The sequence below is a fragment of the Hirundo rustica genome, chromosome 6 (genome assembly GCF_015227805.2).
Source record: "Hirundo rustica isolate bHirRus1 chromosome 6, bHirRus1.pri.v3, whole genome shotgun sequence".
NCBI lineage: Eukaryota > Metazoa > Chordata > Aves > Passeriformes > Hirundinidae > Hirundo > Hirundo rustica.
Window position 1 is genome coordinate 27,942,696 of NC_053455.1, and position 21,952 is coordinate 27,964,647.

A 21,952-nucleotide genomic window follows, 5' to 3' on the forward strand; every position below is an offset into this window, starting at 1 on the left:
TGAATGAGACTTCTGTATCTTTTGTAGGTTGTGTCCCTGTTAGCTTTTCAGTTTATGCCACCAGTAGGATAGTCCAGTTCACAATCACTTGGAGTTGCTGCCACTCTACGGCTTGGTTTTTGGCAGCTCAGTAGCTTCCAGCTACAGGCAGTTTAGTGAGCAGCCCACTGGGTAAATTGCATGTAGCTGAACACTGTATTAATTGACTTTTATTTCTTTCAAGCTGAGCTTGCAGCATGGGCTTGCATTCCTTCCATTCTGATTTTGTTTCACACAGTCTCTTGTGTGCATTTCCCAAATGCCAACAGGTAGAGTATGAAGCAATTTAACCTCAGTGTAATTTGGTGTCTTTTTAATCTCTGCTCATCCCCCCCATTCCACCCCCCCCCAGCTTATTTCTAAGTACTTTCTTAATAGTAGTTTGGAAAAGCAGTAAGATTCAGTCACAAGTGTGGAAGGAGACTGTCCTAATTAACAATAAAATCTTTCTAGAATATCTCTTCTCTTTGTCTCCTGAACGGTCCTTTACAGTGTGATGCTGCAGGTGCAGTATCCTGTTTTCTGAGTCTAACTCTACTGGTATAAGCCTACCATGACTATGTCCTCCCTCTAAAAAGGGGAGGGGGAGGACTTTCTGTACCACCTTGAAGTTATTACCTGGTTAATATCTAGTTCACAAACATATTCTGCTGTGCCCTCTTTGGTTCAGGTTTAACCTTTTAGTTTTGTCCTTCCTTCCAGTTGACTTTGTCTTACTTTCTCCATGCTGTACGTTTTTTTATGTCTGCAGCAAGCCCTGATGTCCAGGAGGAAATGAATGCAGTAGTTGTCAGCATGCTTGTTGACAAGAAACACGAAACGTTTTATGTATTTTGGCCATGCTGATTTACTGGAAACATTAAGTTCTTGGAAGGGTTATTGGAAAAATTAGTTCCATGGCTCTCCAAAATAACTTTTATACCTTGATTTGAAAGCATTCTGGGAGCTTTTTTTCCTTCTTTCCTGTTCCATTGAGACATGGGTCTCCCTGCTACAGCTGTTCTGTTTTTAATGTGTTGCTCTGTTTCCAGGCAGACATATCACTCTTTGAGTGGAGTTCACTGTTCTCTGGTTGGTTTTCCACTTGCCTTCTCTTTAGGAAGTGAATTTGTCAATGTACTACTTTGGTCTCTCAGTTCACTATAGCAGCAGAATGTCTGATCAAAGCTGCAACAGCAGTACAAAACAGGAAAACCAAGACTCCTCTCTGAATAAGAGCTTTTTTCCTTTACTCTCTGCTTTTCTCCTTATCTCTGGAAATGGGATGTTATAGACTCCTGTGTCCATGGAAGCAAGAAGATGAGTGTGTGCACTGCAACCTCAACTGCTCCTGTAAAAATGCCCAAGTGAGGCTGTTAGAAGAGTGTTACTGCAGGAGTCCTGCAGGATTGCATAGTTAATTGCTCTGAACTCCACATTGCTTTCAAATTAGTTTTGAATGATTTTTCCGTGAGTTTTGTAACTGCCCTTTGATTTGCTGCGCATTAACACCAGACCTTTATTTGAGATATCTTTCTTTTCAGTATTTCAAAGATTTCAAACTAGTGCATCTAGTCCTCACTGGTGGTGAGCATGGTGACTGCCTTTCCAGCCACAGCAGAGTCTATGAAATGTCAATTTGAGTGATTGGTTGTCACTTGCAGAAGCCCAGGAGCATCTGCCTAAAACTGATTTTAACTGGTGGCAGTTTTTTGTGGAAAATATTTTACAAAGTGGTTGATCCACAGTGTACATCTGAGTTTAATGAAAAATCTGAAGCCAAAGATTTCAGTTAAACCTATTTTCCTAAACAACTCTTGTGGTTATAATTAATTTTTTCTTCTCTTGTCAAAAGCCAAATTTATAAGTACTATTTGATGAAAAATGTCTCTTGACATTTTCCATCAGTTTAAGTTGTCCACTGGCTGTTTTGTGAGGCTTGATCCTATCTGGTAATTCGATGCTCCAGTGAGAACATACCTTACTGAAAACTTATGGTGGCCTCCAGGCCTTTTCCAAGTCTGGGTCTGTACACCATGAAATTGCAAGTGTGGATTAAGGTACAGGCAGAGCAGATTGCCTGGAGCAATGTCCTGGCAGGCACTCTGTCAGCAGGTCACAGTAGGCACAGGAGAAGTGGAGGAAGCCATGCCTCTGTTTCTTCAGGAGATGCCTTAGGACCCAGCGCTGTCAACAGCGAGTTGATGGGGGAACAGGGTGGGAAGCTGGGAAATGTCAAGTTATCATATTCATATAGGAAGCAGGTAGAGGGGAAAAGCCCAGAAGGGATGCAGCTTTCCCTTTCTCTGCCTATATTTATCTCAATTTCACCATCATCTCTGCCTTGGCCGGGTGATCAGCCCGTAGGTACTTCCAGCTGAGGAGCCGTGATTTACTGGTTGTCAGAAAGATTCCCAGTGGTATATTGGGAGTATATTGAGTCCCTATTGTAGGAAAAGTTGAAAAGAACGCTTGGAAGTGGGTTGGTCTCCCACCAGAGATTGTAATAGGTGGGATTTGGTTCTCCATTCCCTATGTGGGTTTTGTTTGTTTGTTTTTGTTTGGGTGTGGTGTTTGTTTGTTTGTTGTTTTTTTGTTTTTGTTGTTGTGTTTGGGGGTTTTTGTTTGTTTGTTTGGTTTGGGGTTTTTTTGGGGGGGGGGCGGGGTTGGTGGAGTATTTTGTGGAAGAACTTAAAAGCTACTGAAAATTAATCTGCTGACTAGATATGTGGAAGAGATGGGAGTGAAGGAAGACTTTCTGAACATGTCAGAATCAACCCAAAAACCAGGTGGGAGGATGTTGGGTCAATAGCAAATTCTGAGAAGTAATAAAAGTGTCAGTCTTTCTGCTCACCTCTGACACTGCAGGTCTTTCCCTCTCAGATGTAGGCAGGCTCTCCTCCACACAGAGGAGGCAGAGGGTGGAGCTCGGCGCCTGTATAAATTATATGTGTCCTTCAGGTTATTTCAGCAGCAGCAGCACAACAAGCTGCCAGCGTGTTTGTCAGCTGACAGATCTGTTAACCAAATTGGGGTTTCGGTCGCTGCCGCCATCTTTCGTGCCATGGGGAGCCCACCAGCCAAGGTAAGAGAGTGGCAGCCCCACGCTTCGCTATGGCCTGGCACCTTGCTCTTGGCCTCTCTGCTCCCGAGCGAACTCCCTCCTCTGTGCATCTGCTGGGATGCAGAGGCTGCTGTGGTGTGGCAGGGGCATCCTGAACTTTGCAGACTCACTGCTCTCCCCTTTTACCTCGCTGTAACAAATACGTAAGCGAGGTTCAGTGAAGACACAGAGAAAATGGGGCCCTTTGCTTTTGTTGTGTGGTGTACGTGCTGGAGTGAAGTCCGTGAAGGAATAGCAAGCTGGTCTTGAAGGCTTTACCTCCCGTAAAATGAAAGTGCTTTAGCCCTCCTGTGTGCTTTTCTCTGGATAGCACATGTTCATTGCTTGTCCCAGCTGAAATAAACCAACAGATTTATCTAGCAACAAAGCACAATCTATATTACTTTAGCTGCAGGGGAGACATCTAATGAGTTGTTTGGCTCGTTAGATCTAGCTATTTTTAAGGTAATGTTTACAGCGCTTGCAATTCTACTTGGAAGTATTTCATGTCTGGACTTGAGTTTTCTAATAGTAAGTTCCATTCTGAGATTTTAACTGGTGGGTTTCAGTATAAATCAACCAAACTATTACCTGAAAGTTCTTTTCTCATGTATATCTTAAAAAAAAATGGACATGGTATCTGAGTGCAAGGCATGAATTATTTACAGATAATCATTTTTTATGTATCAAACCCTTCATCAAATTTTGCAACAAATAAATACGGGCATTTATGAACTTAAAATATAGAGAAAAACAATGTTGTCTGTAGATATCTTTAGTTGTGCCATGGTAATATTTTCAGGCAAAGTTAAAGATTAGAAAAGTATCAGTAGCTTGAAGGAATGACTCAAGGAATTGATTAAAATTATTCAGATATTCAGGCAAAGAAAATAAATTGTAAATGTCATGTACTTTCTGGATAAAATTTGTATCTGGTCCATCTACTGGTTAGATCCAGATGTATCGCTCTATTGTGGATACTAATATTATCTATCAGTTTTAAAGATCAATGTTGTATCTAATAAAACAGTACTGGAGCTGATAGGTGAGTAGATAGCTCAGGTATAATTTTATCTAGAAAGTTTCAGTGACAAAGTTCTTGCATTTCATCCCAATGCTACAACTGCTGTTCCGTGAGTACAGACAGACTCCTGGTTAATAGGCACCACTGCCAAAAGGTTTGAGTGCAAGCGTTATTTCAGGTCAGAAAGCTTCTGTTCCCAAGGAAAGAGATCAATTCAGTACTGCAGGTAGCTCTGCTGTTGCGTCAGGCAAGCGCATGTTTCAGTATGTATAAGTTGGTAAATAGATACGGAAATAAGAACAGAGTGGCTTGTGCTTTTTTTTCCTTTTACATTAAAAACCCCACATGTTTAGAAATGTCTGGATACTTCAAACTATCTAGGAAGACCTCCTAATCTCCCAGTTAGGTTTATTCACTTTAAGAAAGCTACCATATTGACACTGAAGTGATTGTCCGTATTAATTTACAACTTCTCTCACAAGGTCTTTTCTTCTGCTCTGACAAGAATAATCCCTCTTTAGAAGTTTTATTTTGTGGACTATGGAATAATTTTCATCTGGTAAAATACTCAGAAATTTTGTCAATGCAAAACCCTGAGGAACTCACTCATATGTGTAAAGAGGTGACTGATATATATGAACAGGAGATACATCCCAAATCCACAATGATTCTTGAAGTAATCCATCAGTGATTACATGAAATTACAGTATGTGTTTGTAAGGTGAATTAGATTTCCTCACTAACTGTTCTATTTCCAATCCAAAGATAAAATTTGGGACAATTGTGATTCCCAAGCAAAATGAAACTCTCATAGTTTTCTACATTTCTTCAGTCAGTCTCTTTTTCCACTATAACTTTTCATCCCTTTGACTTCAATGAAAGTAGGCAGCTGGTTGGAAAGACAAATTTCTAGCAGTGTTCTCACTGATGGAAGGGCTAATAGCCCGTACTAGATATTAGAGGATCTGTGTGGAAGAGAGTACTTTAGAACCAGGCTGGTAATGAAACTTTCTTATAGTTTATACATTTATAGATTTAATCTCAATTTGGTAAATTGCCAAGTTGTAGTTGGACCAAACCCTCAGTATCTAACATAAAATAATGGTAAGAATATGCCAAATAATTACATTTGGTGCCAGATCTTGTAGGCAAGATATTGTACAGCTTCTAGTACACCACTGGAGAAAGAAGTAATCCATGAAAGAAAGTAATTATTAATGTCTGAAAATATGTATAAAGCTGAGTGACAAATCCTACAGCTATGTTCAAAATGTTGGAAGACAGAAAAATCCTCATCTAAGGCTTAATATAATTGTAATTATCCCATGGTGATAACTCTGCTCAGAGAGCTGCTTAAACTCGGAGCAGGGAGAGTGAAACACTGACATTCCAATCAGCTTTCCAACATGTACAACACTGTACAACAACAGGACTTATTTAAAAAAAAAAAAAAGAAAAAAAAAAGAAAAAAAAAGGACAGGTAGTTATAAGATGAGGTTCCCAGACTGCAGAAGATTCCCTAGAATGCTGACTTTCTAATGAAGGTAGCCATGAGATGATCTTCTAGTAGAACCAAGGAGGGGCAATAAGGACTGAGATCAAACATATGAACTCTTGGTAGGTTTTTCTTCTTTAACTGCCATCCACAGACTGGCAGGCTCCTCAGTATTTATGAGCTTTGAGAAGATTTCATATACTCGTAGTTGTCTTTTTGGAATGAAACTTAAAGTGACTAACTGCCTGTCAACAAGAGACTTATGTGTCCTTCCAAAGCTGATCAACATTCCTATCGAAGGAAGTAATTGACTATGTATTATTACAATCAATGAGATGGTGACAACAGATGTGAATTTTCAGTCTGTTAAGGTTTGATACAGCTGTGGCAATTCTGACGTACTAGTTTTATCTCCTGATTACTGACTCTTCTGTATTTTAAACAGAAATTACTCTCTCAAAGCTTGGTTTGAGAGTACAGAAATATAGTTTAATGCTAAATAGAGTCAAGTGAAAAGAAGTTGGTTGTTGTTGTTGTTTGTGTGTTTGTTTGTTTGTTTTTCCAGTTTTAGCCTTCCCTTTGATACTCTGGAGATGCTACTATTTATTGGCCTGGAATGTTATTGCTTAGGATGTAGTAATACACAGGTAGCTGAATCCTGCACTCTGTTGTTTGCCTTGGTGTCACACTAGTAATTTTCCAGCAAAAATAGGATGATGTGCTTCTGGGAAAGCTGCCTCTGACTCTGGATATTAACAGAGGGGTTTTGTTACTCTCTGCGTGCCTCTACAAGAAACCATGTTTCTCCCAAAGAAGTGAACTAAAACCAGCAAGACCAATACAGTTGCAAGTCTGTCAAGGGCCGTCTGGATAAGGAGTCCGAGTTCATTAAGTTACATTAATTGTGAAGTTACATGTTGCTTTTCATGTTATAAAAATAGCAAATGGTACCTCTAACTGTAATTATTTTTTGTAGAAGGGTATGCTGGACTACCAGCACTTTCAGGCAAAGATGTTATTTTAGACCATCCAAATCAGACCCTAGGAGTCTGCTCTGGACTGTTGCTGAAGAAAATTAGTTCTGCCTTTATGTGATAAAAAAAGGAATTAGCCCACTCACTTCTGAATGGTTATCACAGGTTGGAGTAACTGCAGTCTTGGGAGAGGGATGGCTTCTGGCCTCCTTGTGGAACTTACAGAGAGTTTATTATGGCCACGCTTTCCCATCTGAATCTGTTTGCTTTTTATCCTGCAACAACACCAGGACTAAGCTGCACCAAATCAGGACGAGTGAAAAGTCATCTTTGATGAGGTTTCCATCGTTTGGCAAATGTTGACATGTTTAAGGAAAGTGATTGCTGTTGGGAGGGGAAGGGAGGAGGAGTGAGGCGCTCTGGCTGTAGTGGCAGAGGATGAGAACATGACATCTGTCACATCTGAGGGTACCCTGAAGATGACCTGCCGACGCATCATTTTTATAAGCAGTTAGGAAATTTTCATCACAAAAAGTTTCAAATCAAATTTTATGCCAACATCTGTTTCTTCTGTGAGGGCAGATTCTGTGAATTGTTTGGGCTTCTGTTGGGCGAGGGAGAAGTTGATTACAAAATGACAAAGAATTAACATATTAATTAAAACTAGTCACCTCTGTAATTGTCTACATAATCCAATAATTCACGTAAATGAAAACCACTAGGAATGCTTTGTGAGTGTTCCAGCTGGTAATTCTGTGTTAAGTAACTATATGCACAGGAAAATTAAAGCCAAATTCTTTCAGCGGGAATAATAATGGAAGTGTCCCAATTGGAACTTGTAATGTCCACAATGCATTCAACTAAGAAAGTTTTAAATATGTTAGTTTTATATTTGGAGGAAGACACGCTAGAAAGAATTCTTGTCACAGAAGAACAAATTTGCTTTGCATTTTTATACAAGCCAAGAGAGAGACTGATGTGATTTTATAGATTTAGAAAGGGCTTCTCTGATCAGGGCAACTCTTAAATATTAATCTGAATTTAAAAAGTATGTAACTTATAAGTGACATAATAGAATTTAATATTAAGCCTTTATTTGAACAAGCTAATTCACAGTTCAGGTGATGTCCATCTTATGTAACGTAATTTACCTTTAAGCATGCCTGAATGAAACTGAATGTGGGATATTCTCATCTCTAATAAACATGTCCAATAGTTTCCACCTCATCTTAAAAGAATTTCAGATTAACTGTAGTGAGTGACTCTTTCTGTAGAGAGATTCCTCCTTCCTCTGATACAAACTGTAGTTTGTATCTACAGAGTTAATCATTTCCCTGTCAGGAAAATTAGTCATGGTGCTAACTTTCAAAACAAAATTGTCAAATTATTTAGTGACAGTGTAATGAGATCCACTGTTTATGCAAATAGAGATAATATTTCAGTTGGTAGTTTAAGCTTTAAGTTTTAATTTATTACTGGTAGTGGGACTGTAATAACTGCATGTTATTATTACTTAATATTGCTGACGAGCCATGCTAGTATGGCATGAAAAAAAAAAAAAAAAAAAAAAAAACACCAAAAAAACACACCAACCAAACAAAAAGCACTAACAGAAAATTAAAAGGAAATTTAAATGTATCAATTAAGGATTTTCCCTGCTTCTGTTATTAAGAATTTTACACTTATATAAGTGTTCATTCATGCTTATTAGAACATCTTTTAAAATGGCAAGTATTTTCTGAATAGCTTAGCCTGGAAAGCTTAACTGTTAAGAGATAGGAACAAGTAACTTGAAATATTATTAAAATGATAGCTTGCCTGTGACAGAAATAAATCTCAAGTCTGGGAGGGAAATGCTTCCATTTCCATTAGGTATTTTCAGGATACATGATGATATGGAATTCTGTGATATCATACCTGCAAAGCGGGGCAGTTTTTATTTTGTCAGAAGGGTCTTTGTTGGGCCTATGGTCTGCTCCCTCAAAGTCCCCAGGGCCCTTTGGTGAGCTTGTCCTACCTGGAAGCGTTACGGAAATTTAGTCTTATTTCAGATGCAAAGTCAGAAGTTTATAGTGTATTTTGGTAAGTACCACGTCCTGGCCTAGGTAGGTCAGCTGTGCTGGCCTGGGCAGGCAGCTGCAATTCCTAATATCCCCTTCCAAAGGCCCCATTCTGACCTACGGGTGGCACAGGACCCTTGGGGTGTGTTGGCAGTACAACCATCACTGTGGCCATACATGCATGAGGTTGCCTGAAAACACGTGCCTCTGGGGTGAATAAGAAAGTTTCCATACCATTGTCTGAGCCCGTGTTTTCTCTCTCTGTCTTCATTTACTCGAGCTCCTTAGCAAACAGCCCAGCGTGCCATTGTGTTTTCATCTCAGTATTTCCACCTGAGGGTGGTCACCTCACTTCGAACACACGTGGGCAGACTGGCTCCTGTGCTGTTCAAAATACATCTTGTTTTTGTATTCTGAGCTGATCGAATTATTGCATTTGTTTTCTCTGCAGATGAAGTTTTGCCCCATCCACATGCTTTCTGTAAGAATCATACAAGCTAAGAACATCAAGTCAAGAGACCTGTGTGAGTTGTGGTTTGATTGTGTTTTTAGTCACCTCCAGAGTTTATGCAGTGAGCAATATTCTTAAGTTCTGAAGGTATGCAAGCAACATACGTAAAACACAGCAGTAGAAATACTAATTCCAGGGCTATAATTAGATCAAATCATTAGATTGGAATACATCTCTAGTGGCATTTCAGGAAACTGGTGAAAACCAAGACACCCACATTAATTTTCTGGGCCAAGAATGGAAGGTAGACTTCATTAGGATATTGCAATCTATGAATCTGCGTGGGCAGGAATTTTGCCGCACAGGCTGTGAATTTAGGGACCTTTTATTGAAAAGTGTCAATTATACATAATAATCAAAGGTAAATTAGAGAATTTCAAGCCTTCTAAAATACCTTATCTTTCAGGGCACTTGCTGTTCTCAGATGATCAGTCACAATAAATTATATTGATAGTTTTGGTTAAGGAGGACCCCTGCAGATCCAGTTCTACGCCCATGCTGAACATGCAGGCAAAATACACTTTTTTGTGTACTTTTGTGTTCAAGTGTCTTTAACTCATTATCTCCCCTTCACAGCCTCCTATGTCTCCTTCTCCAGGTGTGCTGTGGACCAGCCATTCAGCTGCCATTTTTGCAGAGGTCTCCATTGAGTTCCTCAGTCAGGACAGAGGCAGTGAGCTGCCTTTTGTCAGTTTTGAAACTTCTGGCCTGTGTATTCCTCTAGTGAAAAATTACTCATTCAGCAAAAAAAAAAGCATCACTTTGCAATGATTTACTCGAGTTACAGCTGAGACCATCTGTGCCTTGCCATGCAGGGCTGAGCCTGGATGTGAGGGAGACCAGAGGGAGCGAATTCCCTGTTGGTTGAGTAACTGCCTGCCAAGGGCTTCCTGTGCTCCAGTGGCAAATGTCACATAGCACCATCCAGAGCTGGACACTAGAAAGGTGTTAGTGTGACAAGGCCTGTATTTCTGAGTTTCAATGATCTCTTCTATCTACTCTATTGAAGGGACAGTTCCACTTTCGTGCCAAAACCTTGCGGGGCATTGTTATTCACTGCTTGATACCAGTCTGAAGTATTTAGGCATCTCGGGCTGCAGTAGAAATCTTCCATCAAGTCCCGACTCCAGCTCTGAAAGACATCACCTTGGAGATTTCCTTTCACACCGTTGTCAAGCTTCACAAAGTAAATGCGCTTCCCCACCCTGCCTCTCCCCAAAGGATGGCTGCTCGAGGCACTGACCACACTAACCATAAGGAATAGATATAGGATGGAAGTGAAATGAAGATTTTCGACTTGCTTGTGCCCTCCAGTTCTTGGGCCCCTCCTGGCCTGAGCTGCAACAGATCATCTTGCCTAGTGCCTAACACCTCTAGACAGCCATTTGCCCCCTCCGCATGCTTGTGTGACTCAACTGAGCGAGCCAGACTCTGACCTTTGCTGTAGTATGCGTTCTCCTTTCCTGTAATCATCCTAACAGCCCTTCGTGGAACCAGCTCTAGTTTCAGTTTAACTTTTTAACATCATTGACTGGAATTGTTAAGGACTATGCCCGAGGAATGGTCAGTGGGCATAGTCCACTTTCCTCTTTCTCTTCGCACGGCAAACATGGCTCTTAATGTACTTTGTGTGTGCATGTGTACATTTGCAGTTTGTAGTTAGTCAGGAATTAGATGGTCTTCCTCGGTTGTTTCCAAATGGTGATCTCTTTACTAATTAAAAAAAAAACCAAAAAAACCCTAGTAATATTTATTAATCTCCAGGATTATGGCCTAGCCCTATTGTTCATCTATAACATTGGCATCAGCTTTTTAATTTTCCTCCGCTGCAGTGACTGCATCAGACTGCTATGTACGCTTGTGGCTGCCGTCTGCTTCACCTGGAAAGCTTCAGACCAAAACCATCAAGAATTCTGACAACCCTGTCTGGAACGAAACTTTCTACTTTAGGATCCAGAGAGAAGTTGAGGTAGTAAAAAAATAGAATTCTCCCCAATTTGAATAGCTGGGAATTCTCAGTTGATGACATGTAGATCAACTGTGTTAAATAACTTAAGAAAATTCTTGCTTAACAAACTGGTTTGCACAGAACAGTAGACATAAGAAGTAGTGTTTTTCTCAGCTATTTACAGATATTGGTGATGTAAATGCCTGTGTCTAAGCTAGTCCAGGCTCCCTTTGATGTCAGCCGAGTGAAATAAGCACTGTTGTAGCCTACTTCCGCTATTTTGGCAAGGCTAACTTCAAAAGAGCTTTCCCTCCACTGGTTCTAAGAGAAGAGTAGAGAAGTTGCTATAGTACAGACAGCAAATTTAATCCTTCCCTAAATTGTGGAATTTGGAGAACTTTGGGAATGAAGAAACTGTGTTTTTTGGTGGGTTGTCAGTGGGGCGCAGAGCACTGGCATCTTTTCTTTCTCGAGTGAGTGGGTACCACTGTTACAGGTAGTTGTTTTCCATTTCACAAATTTCCCAAGACTGGGTGTTATAATGTTCTACATTAGCAGACTCCCGAAGGAAAGGACATGCTTCTTTCTTATGGTTCTACTAGTGAAACTAGTATAAAAAAAATCTATAATAATAGATCTATATACAAATAAAAATCTATAATAATTTTCTGCCTAACAGAAGCTCAATAAGTGTTCTTATTTATTTTTTCTACTACCAGAATATTTTGGAATTGGCAGTGTGTGATGAAGATCCATTCACCAAAGATGACATGCAGTTCACAGTTCTTTTTAATGTTGCCAGAATCAGACCTGGGGAGAAAATCCGGGAGACATTTGCTTTGAAATCAGAGGTAAGGGCTGAAAACAGGGAGAGATCACCAAAACATTGTCCACATTGTCTTGCATGTTAAGTAGGGTTTGGATTTTCATTAACAGGTAGCCTTATATATCATTATCAATACCTCATCAGGTAGTCTTATATATCGTTATGAATACCTCATCAAAACAGATATAATTGTGCTGTATTTTGTGACTTCATGAATCTCTTTTTACAAATTCAGAAAATGAAGCAGTTTCTCATGTTCTGTGAGGGCAACATATTTTAACCAGAAGCATCCGTAAATAATAATTTTTATCTTTTAGAATCCAAATAAATACTTCCTTACCTTTATTCCACTTTTGCCATGCTTAGGGGAAATTTCCTCTTAAATGGCAACTTATTTATTAAAAACATGAAAACAATTCACTCATCACTTGAATTAAATAATTCTTTCAGGCTTTTTTTCCCTGTTGGTGTTCATGCCGGGTTTCCTTCTAGTTGATTCAGATTCCTCTAGCCCATAGTAAAGGAACATCTGTCCTGTAAACGTCTTTGGTATTTTATTAAGGAGCCCAAGAAAGAGAATTGCACAGTAAACAAGGCTGGGATGGGTCTGTGACAACTCCTGAGGTGTTGCTACACACTCATTACAGGAAGGAGACAGTCCATAAAAGCAGCTACTTCCCACATGCTGAAAGCTGTTAACATGGATTTTCCTTATGACCCTGCTGGCTGGTGCTGTGCACTTCTCACCCAGTGGGTGAATCACTGGGAAATACAATGATTCAATAACCACTTCAGTCACTTGCCTAATTCATCTCTTCTGGTTTCAGTTCGAATGGGATTTAAGTGTTTTGTATGTAGAAATGTCTCTGGCCTTAGTGGCACTTGTTGATGGGCTTTAATGCCTTTCCCTCATGCACATTCTCATCTAGAGAGCCATTATATTTCCTTTTCAATCAAGCTCTCTGTCTCTGATTGTATCTTTGGAAATATGTATAATTCTACATATCACAGAATGGGAGGTTATTAATCTTATGTTCCTTTCACAAGTCTGTGGTTTTTCTTGCAATTTCAGCTTCAGAAAGACAAACAACAAACTTTTATTGGTATTATTAGCAGAAGAGATGTCAGGCCTTGAAGTGCTTTTTAGGTGTGTCTGTGCTGCCAGATTCTTGCAGCCTTCAATAACCTAGATTTATTTTACCCTTTTCTTTTTAGACAGAGAGTTGCTCTAAGAAATGGGAAAGTTTGGAAGTGGAATTCTGGATGGAAAGAGTGTGAGTAAAATTCCAAAGCTAAAAGGTATAGCTCTGCCAGGGAGTAACGATACCTCAGAGTACGAGAAACTTCTTCCAGCTATTTGTCCCAGCAGTGAACCTAAATTACAGTTTCAAACTATTTTTTTTTTAACCTTAACTTTTTGAGCTAATTCCACCTTTCAGTATATTTCATACAAATCTTAAACTTCTGTTGAATATGTGTATCTTAATCCTGGAAATATACTAACATTGTCACAATGTGATAACATTTACAAAAGATGCATGAGAAACTTAATGTGAGTGCTCTTCAAATTGTTGATATTAATTGAGCAATGCCTAGAATATAGTGGAATTTCTCAGAGACCATAAAACTTGTATTATTATAGCAATGTATACAGGCAGTTACATAGACTGTACTAGAAAAGTCACCCATTAAGCAATAGCTTAGTTAAACTGAAAATACCTATAATCAACAAATAATGAAAATAAGACCATCCCACTCAAAGCGGTAATCAGCATTGCCTGGAGGAGAACAAGTCCCATAAGATAAAACTCTATCTGTCTTTTAAATCCTGTCACAGGCTTGGTTGAAGAGAACCCCCTAAATGACACAGTCTGGAATATTTGAGTTTAGCATTAGCTTTAAAAAAAAAAAAAAAAAAAAAAAAAAAAAAAAAAAAAAAAAAAAAAAAAAAAAGTCCAGCAAAAAACTGGCTTACTGCATGATCAGGAGAAGGAGCTGTAAATAAGACTTCTTATTCTTAAACATGAGTAAATTAATTTAAAAAAATCACTTGTGCTCTTGATGATTTCTCCCACAGTGAAACTCAAGAAAAAGTATTTAATTTACCTGTGAGAGGTTACATAAGAGATAGTATTATGTATGATAATGGTAATCATGTCCTGCAAATGTGGAAGCAGTCACAGTCAGATATATAAAAGGTCATAAGGAGAAACAGTGCTTGGGAACTGGATTCAGACTAGAAATAAGAGGATCATCTTTCACTATTCAAGTTATAAGGCATTTGGGCAATGTCCATCCTTGGAAATCAAACCTAGTTATTTGAATACATTTTACAGCTGAAATAGTGGAAATGGTGTTTGTTAAAATACCCTGGACATACGGAGGTTATGTACTACATAATTTCAATGGCCCTTTCAGATCTAGGGAAGCATTTATGAATGTGTGTAACATAAAGGTGTTGGAATATTTGCCTTAGTGAAAGATGCTGTTAGTAGACTCTACAGATTACTCATATTATTAAATAACCACATTTATTCAGTGACAGACCAAGGTCTTACAAGGTAAAATATCTGGGACAAAGACTTTTTATTGTTTACCTCTGTGTTTTGCAGTCATACATATAGCACAGTGGGAGCTAATTCTTATTTGCCACTCATTTGTGATCAGCCATAAATTATAACATGAGCTAGTCAGAAATGTCTTTCCTTATAGATGTTTGCAGAACACATTAATAGTACTCTTTGCTTTCCCCAAGTCATATGGTCATTTGTTAATAGCAGGACATGATTCCACAGATACCAATATGCCTTTGTTCTGCTGTAACTTAACACATAGTTATAAGCATTAGTATATTTATGGTCTTTCCTTTCTTTTTTTTTGGCTACTGTATTTTGATTCACATGCTTAGCAGGGGATGATGTATTTTGCCTTTTAGAAAACAAATTTTGATATCTTACCTATTTTCAGTTTTAAGTGGGAAAGGTCATATAACTCCAGTTTAAAAACTAAACACACCAAAATCCAGCTGTTCATGCAGGTTTTGTTTTGTTTTGTTTTTGTTTTTGTCTTTTCAGTCCTGGCCCTCCAGAGCGTCTCATTACCAATGATGTTCTAGTGGTAAGGTTCCCATGAGAATTTACCTTGGAGTGACATCTGCTTCATTTTGATCCTCTCCTCTTCCCCCCATTTTACAGAGAGAGCACAACCTACCATGACAGATAACAGCACGGTGTGCTTTTTAAAATCAGAGATATGATTTTGAAAATCAGACAGTGCCTTTTTCTTACAGCTCAACTCTTGCCCTCTCCATACAAAAACAGAAGCTGTGTTTTTTGAAGTCTTCAGCTGTTAGAGATGTCAATATGTTGCCAGACTGTGGTTTGTTACTCTTTAAGAGCCCCATATTTATTGGTATTCAAAGTGAAAACTGATTGTGTTTCTCATAGCACAGCATGGCGCTTGGCAGGAAAAACAAAGGTTATAAAAGTTCTGTAGAAGACAATAGTAGGTATTCAGTGTGCTTATGACTGGAAGGGTATCTAATGTAGCAGCTTTTTGGGAAATGAGTTTTTTAATAAAGAGTTATTTTAGTTGTTGAAACACAGAGCCCTGTTTTGGTGTTAGTCAGTGTGTGGTACATTACCTGTCTCCTTGGGCTGGCCCAGCAGCTAAGGAGTACCAAGTAATTCACGCCAACTTCTCCAAGTCTGTGCATAGTTCCCAGATGCTAGCCCTTGATACTCCTGAGGCAAAGTAACACATACTCTATTCTTTCCCCCTAATTTTCTGCGTGAGGCACAAGAGTTGCAATGATTGGCATGCATTGTTCCTGAAATGACTTGGAAAACTGTCCTGGCATGAGGCGAACTGGAGTGATTCAGGTGGAGGGTAGGGTGAAATAAATCTATGATTTCCCTACATCCGGGCCAATAAGAAGATGCTTTGTAGACTAATCACTGCCACAATACACAGAAACTCATAATCAGGTATTTTCCCTCACCCTTCCTAAATAATTATTAGATATATGTGTTTGGGCACCAGTGTGTGGTACGGAGTTTTCTGATTTTGGGATAATTTGAATGTGTTAACAATTTCTGACAATGCACCACTGTATTGACACTCTGAAGCAGTGCAACTTGAGCTACTGTCCTGGAATAATGAGCTCTGAATTTTCTCATGGATTGCTCTCAGCACTGAAACCAGTTCAGTTGGCTCTGTGTTATAGGTGGTGGTTGTCTGTGTGATGTTTCATTATTTGCAGCAGATGTGTTATTTGCTTCCTTCACCCTTTCCCATTCCTGCCTTTTACAGTCCCGTGAGGTCTGCTGCTTGGAAGTGCATGTGGACATTAATGAGAGCAGGAAATACTTGAAAGGTATGGCATTTTCTCTGTGAACTGAAGACATGACCAAACCAACCCTATTATAGTCATTCAGGCCCAGATGGAGGCATTTTAGAGTACAGAGACAACTAAGAATATTCTAAATTACATACAGATAGTGATATATGATCTAAATAATAAAATGCAATGCATTGAAATGCCCTGAACTAATCTCTGTGTCTTTTCCTCGGAGCTATCAAGTTTGGACGCAGTAGATGTTGCTGGCAGAAGTAAGAGAGAGTGCTGACTCTGGGAGCACTCCAAGCTATGGGGGTAAATGCAGGAGTACCAAGTCCTGTGCTGTGCTGGACACTTGCCGGTGGGGTACCTTACAGAGGAGCTACTACAGAAAATTACTCCAGCAGAAAGTTTGCCAGCTTTGTTAGCTCTTTTGCCTGAACAGCAGTATTGTTCTCTAAACAAACCTGTTTTTACTAGAGGGTAAAAATCTCGTGCTTACGGTGCCTGCATCTCATGAGAGAACACAGAAGACGACAGAGGACACCGATACTTTCTACTTCCACTGCGTCAAGGCTTGGGAGCCAGTTCTAAAAGTCAGGCTGCAGGTAATAGGCACTACACAGTGCTACTGCTCATACTGCTTGCTTACTTCTGGTGTGATCAAAACTGCAAAGAACTGCATTGTTTCTGTTCTGTGAATACAACCCATGCTTTTTGTTTTGTATAGAAAGTTTCTGATAAGGAAGATGACAACAGCAATTTAAGTGACACCTTAACGGTACCACTGAAATTTCTCCCTGTTGGACATAAAGTGAAAGTAACCCTTCCCGTAAGACACGTAAGTGTTTCATAAGTTGTATCTGGAAAGAAGAGTAGAATAACCCTCACTATTTAACACATTAATATTTAAAAACCCACCATCTCCAAAACAATAACTAAGAAGTGTGTGGAGTGGCAGTGGTGGGGCTTTTCAGGAGGCACTGAAAATCTGGATTCAAAACTTGTCTTTTTCTCACCATTCATGTTCCTGCTCTCATCTCTTTGTTTACAGAATGTGCCACTACAGTTGTACCTCCAACTAAATGATTGGTAAGAGGACTGGTTTGTGTTTTTCTCTAAAGGTTTTATTGCTCTTTGAACTGTGAAATCTAGAAAGAGTATCCTTTATTTAGATATAAGGAATGCACAAGACTAGGGCCAGAATGTAATAATATTTAAGTCATCATTAAAGAGTCACCACAACAGTTCAAAGCTAAATGTCCTTAGGGCAAAGGAATCCCACCGAGATGCAAAAAAATAACGAGAGTTTCAAATAGTGAGGGACTTAGTCACTGAGTGTCCTTTGTATCAAAGAACCAAAGACTAAGACTGGAGGCTTCTTCAAAAAGGGCATAAGAAGAAGACAGAGGGAAAAGAGAAATTGCAATAACAAAACATCAGAGTCCGTATGTTCCCCGAATGACACATGTTCTCTTAAGGAAACCACTTGTGGCTCTGGTGATCTCGAAAGAAGTATAAACTAGGGAAGACAAAATGGTGCATTGTAAAATGATTCAGACGAGAAACAAACAAAAATTATTTGAATATCTTTTTCACTGTACAGTTTCTGTATAAATGGGCAGTACAAATGCCCATGAAAGACACTGTTAGGTTTAAGCCATCCTTTGCTCAGAAATCACACGAAGCAGAAGTAGAAAGGATTCAGCTTAAAAAGCTACGGAAAGTCACGGAAGCCCTTCTTTGTTTTTCATATTTATTATCCTTAGCTGAGGGTAAATTTTACACTGAAACAATAAAGAGACCATGCAGAAGCAAAGAATTTGATTTCTTTGCCAATGAAAGATACATTTCTGTATAAATTGGAATTAGGAATTGGGAGTTTTTTTAAATTCATTAGATTGCAGTTGCTGAAAATAGATCCATATACATTCTGAACACCAATCTTGTACCTCTGGATTTATTTATTTTTCAGCACAGAAAAATTAGATGTGCGCTTAGGGTATGATCTGTGCCAAGGAGAACTAGAGTTCCTGCATAAGAGGAAGAGAGTTGTTGCTGGTGCCTTGAAAAGGGTTCTTCGCCTGGAAAGAGATCTACTCGGACATGAGGTCTGTGCTTTGGAATCCAAGCATGGGGTGTGGGTCTGTTGAAATAGGACTGGCACAACTCCCCTCAAAATTTCTAGTAATACTTGCATGTTGATAACGAGCCCATTGATTTGAATGGCAGCAGAGCAGAGGCTCTCAGTGTGGCATACCACATACTCATGTAAAATTTCATCTCAAGTATTCACCAATCCAATCTTTTCAGTGGGCCAGATTACTAAGGATGTAATAATACCACTCTTCAGACACAGTTTCCAATATTATGGTGCTGCAAGTCAGCAAGATATGAGGCATTGTGTTAGACACAGCCTAATCAGACAACCGAAACAAGTAGGAAAACAGGAGTATTAGAAATTAACCTCACATAAATGCTTATTAAATCAGTGTAACGTCACTTCTTCAGGCTTACTTTTTTTCTTTCTTCATTCTCAGAACACTTCTTACAAAAAGCAAAAATCTTTTATGGTGAAGAAAGAATATTAGAACAATTTATAGCAAGTTGAAGTATGTTTTGTTGCCAAGATTCAGGGTGACTTTTTAATGGAAAACTTATTTTCTTACAGGAATTATGTTTGTTAAATGAATGCTGTCCAAAGAATCAGCAGAATTCAAAAAACTTCCTTAATCCATTTTAATTGCATTTATTGCAATTTGTTGTTGTTTATAATAAAATCACATCATCTATTCTTAATCATTGCAATTTCAATTATAGAGAGCAAAGGTAGAAAAGAAGGTTAAAATGACTGCATATTCAAACTCATTCAAACATTGGGGTTAAGAGTATCTGGAGGTTAATTTTAATAAGGTACTGGTAAAGATTGGCTAAGTGGTGATATAATTCATTGCCCTCCAATGAATCTGCTGAAGAAATTCTGAGAGCTGTAATTAAACTTTTCCAAGCAGCAAGGGAGTAACTTCCTGAGGATAATACTTGTGTTTTGGACAGGTCCCAGTAATAGCTGTTATGGCAACAGGCGGAGGTCTCAGAGCAATGTCAGCTATGTTTGGCCACCTCTTAGCTCTTCAGAAGCTAAATCTGTTGGACTGTGTCACCTATCTCACTGGGGCTTCTGGCTCAACATGGTGCGTATAGAAAATGAGACTGGATTTGGAATGACTGTGACTCCTTTTCCACACAGTGAGAGATGCATCTCTTTCAAATACTTACATTGTTAACAAGTGAACATAATTCCCTCATGAAGCTCTTACTGTTTGCTCTCAATTATAACCTCAGTTTAGGCTGACTGATTCTCTTTCATTGATTAAAGTGATTGTATAAATGTATCAATTTTTCAAAAGCATCTAAATAAATGGGTGTTTTTCTAACATTTCTGCTCCTTAGGACCTTAGCAGACCTGTATGAGCATGCTGACTGGTCACAGAAGTCTCTGGAGGGGCCACTTAAAGCAGTAAAAGAACAAGTGACAAAGTGCAAACTCAACCTTATGTCTGTAGACCATCTGAAGTATTATCACAAGGAACTTGCTGAAAGGGCAAAAGCAGGACATGTGCCATCTTTTACAACTCTGTGGTCACTTGTTCAGGAGATGTTCTTACATGAACGGGTAGGTACATGCTCCTGCCACACGCTTACTTTCTTTAGAGCTTTACTCTTTGAGGGCACGATCAAATGTGTGTAACAAATCCAGAGTGACTGAATCATCCCAATGCGGTTTGTAAAACTATGACAGGATCCTGTAGCCAGGGTTTTTCAGAGTAGATAATCATTTGAGGGTGCCTCTGTCCTAGAGTTCCCGACAGCTAGCAACTTCAGTAGACAAACTTCTAGAAGGAACTGAGGAATTCCTGTCCCCCACCCTCCCTGAAAAGTCAGATTTTTAAAGTCTGTTTCTAGTTTGATGTTTAAAATTTAGAGTAATCTGTCCTCATGTGCATATTTATCTCAGCTTTAGTTAAGCTCTGTGGGATGCAGGAAGTAGTCGAGGCACTTAGATATTCTGATGAAGAAGTTACTAGATACCCAAAAGGCAATCAGGAAGGAAAGTGCGGGAACGTGAAGGAAAAGGTCTCCTAGAAAAATGTGATTTGCAGATTCCTCTGTGTTGTAAAATATCTCTTATCAATCTTTTAATCATTACTTGGGTAGATTGCGTCAGTGCTAAGGTCTTACAGAGGTTTACTGTGATTTTTTTAATCTCACGGATTAGCCAAGAAAATACAAACTCACAGACCAGCGCAAGGCATTGGAGCATGGACAAAACCCACTGCCTTTCTACGCAGTCCTCAATGTGAAAGAGGAGAAGTTTGGTACTTTCAAATTTAGAGGTAAGTGTCCCTGGAGTTTCTTCTGATTCTGGGTATAGATTAAAGAAGATTTGGAGGGAAGTGTGTATGTGTGGAGAAAAAAGGGGAATACATCTGTTGCTTGCCCTGACTCAGTATTCATCTTTTAATAAAATGTTTGTCTTTTTTGCAAACCATTGGATGTTGGTTAGAAAGAGCACATCTGCTGGATAACATCCTCGGCTATAAAACAGGACATTAATTAAAACTCTGTGGTGAAGTTCTGTTTTTGCAACAGACATTGTGAGTGTGGGCAAATCATCTGATCTTTTCCTGCCACACCTATAAAACGTCTTTGATGCTTTCTTAGTTTCTAGAGGTGCTGTGAAATGTAATTGTCACTTCCTAAATATGATACTGATGAGGGTATGAAAATGGAATAGAATATAACTGCTGTGATGGGTGTGATATGACATCCCTTGAATGGATATAGGCCACAGTCAACAAAAGGTGTTAAAAGCAGTAGATACTGGAAAGAAAAGTAATTAGTCCTTATGCTTATTTATGTTTTATAGCTCCTGTTCTACTATAATACCTATGCAGGACAGCTTGAGCCAGGAAACTGCACATCCATGCCACACTGATAATTTCTAGTGTGTCTTCAGGCTGCTTTGTTATATCTTGTAGACTGGCAGTTTTGGGTTAATAGAGCTTTCATGCAGTCACTCCTTGCAATTCACACCACTCTTGTGTGAAGTACAGTTGATGCTCTTGATTTAGTGAGGCAAGTGTGATCCCAGAATCTTTATATAGAAATAGCTATCTAAGCATTTGAACCCAATGTTAGAGCTTTTCTGAGTTGAAAAATCTGGTTCCTTTTGGTTGCACATAATCTCTCAGTTTGTATGGAAGCAGACGGTGCAGCTTGCAGTACAAATGTGCAGATAGTACAGAGCTGCTGAGACAAGCAAGTTCCTTGGGAAGGTCTTGGGTTTTTATTTTTATTGCAGCAAACATGCCTTATGTAAATTCTTTGTAGAGTGGGCAGATTTCTCTCCTTATGAAGTGGCCATACCAAAATATGGAGCCTCCATTCCTTCAGAATATTTTGACAGCGAGTTCTTCATGGGAAGGCGAGTGAAGAAGCTGCCAGAATCTCGGATCTGCTATCTGGAAGGTGACATAGCAGTGCTATATAGTTAATCACAGCATGCAGAAAGCATGATATTTGCTAGCCATAGGCACAACACTCCTTGCCATCACATCTGCTTTAGGTCTTAAATCAATGAGCTTTTTACCCCT

The 21,952-nt window shown here is 39.1% G+C and overlaps 1 protein-coding gene across 1 annotated transcript in view; it reads left to right on the top strand.

Moving 5' to 3' along the window:
- Positions 1-21,952, top strand: part of LOC120753635 (uncharacterized) — a 66,831-nt gene that overhangs the window by 34,406 nt on the left and 10,473 nt on the right. The window contains exons 15-29 of the mRNA XM_058420900.1: positions 9,126-9,198; positions 10,195-10,371; positions 11,018-11,154; positions 11,853-11,984; positions 13,175-13,233; positions 15,034-15,076; positions 16,271-16,334; positions 16,779-16,906; positions 17,029-17,139; positions 17,353-17,390; positions 18,274-18,409; positions 19,353-19,489; positions 19,749-19,971; positions 20,575-20,692; positions 21,690-21,827. Coding sequence (XP_058276883.1) covers positions 9,126-9,198; positions 10,195-10,371; positions 11,018-11,154; positions 11,853-11,984; positions 13,175-13,233; positions 15,034-15,076; positions 16,271-16,334; positions 16,779-16,906; positions 17,029-17,139; positions 17,353-17,390; positions 18,274-18,409; positions 19,353-19,489; positions 19,749-19,971; positions 20,575-20,692; positions 21,690-21,827 — 1,714 coding nt within the window. The remainder of the gene's footprint in view (positions 1-9,125; positions 9,199-10,194; positions 10,372-11,017; positions 11,155-11,852; positions 11,985-13,174; positions 13,234-15,033; positions 15,077-16,270; positions 16,335-16,778; positions 16,907-17,028; positions 17,140-17,352; positions 17,391-18,273; positions 18,410-19,352; positions 19,490-19,748; positions 19,972-20,574; positions 20,693-21,689; positions 21,828-21,952) is intronic.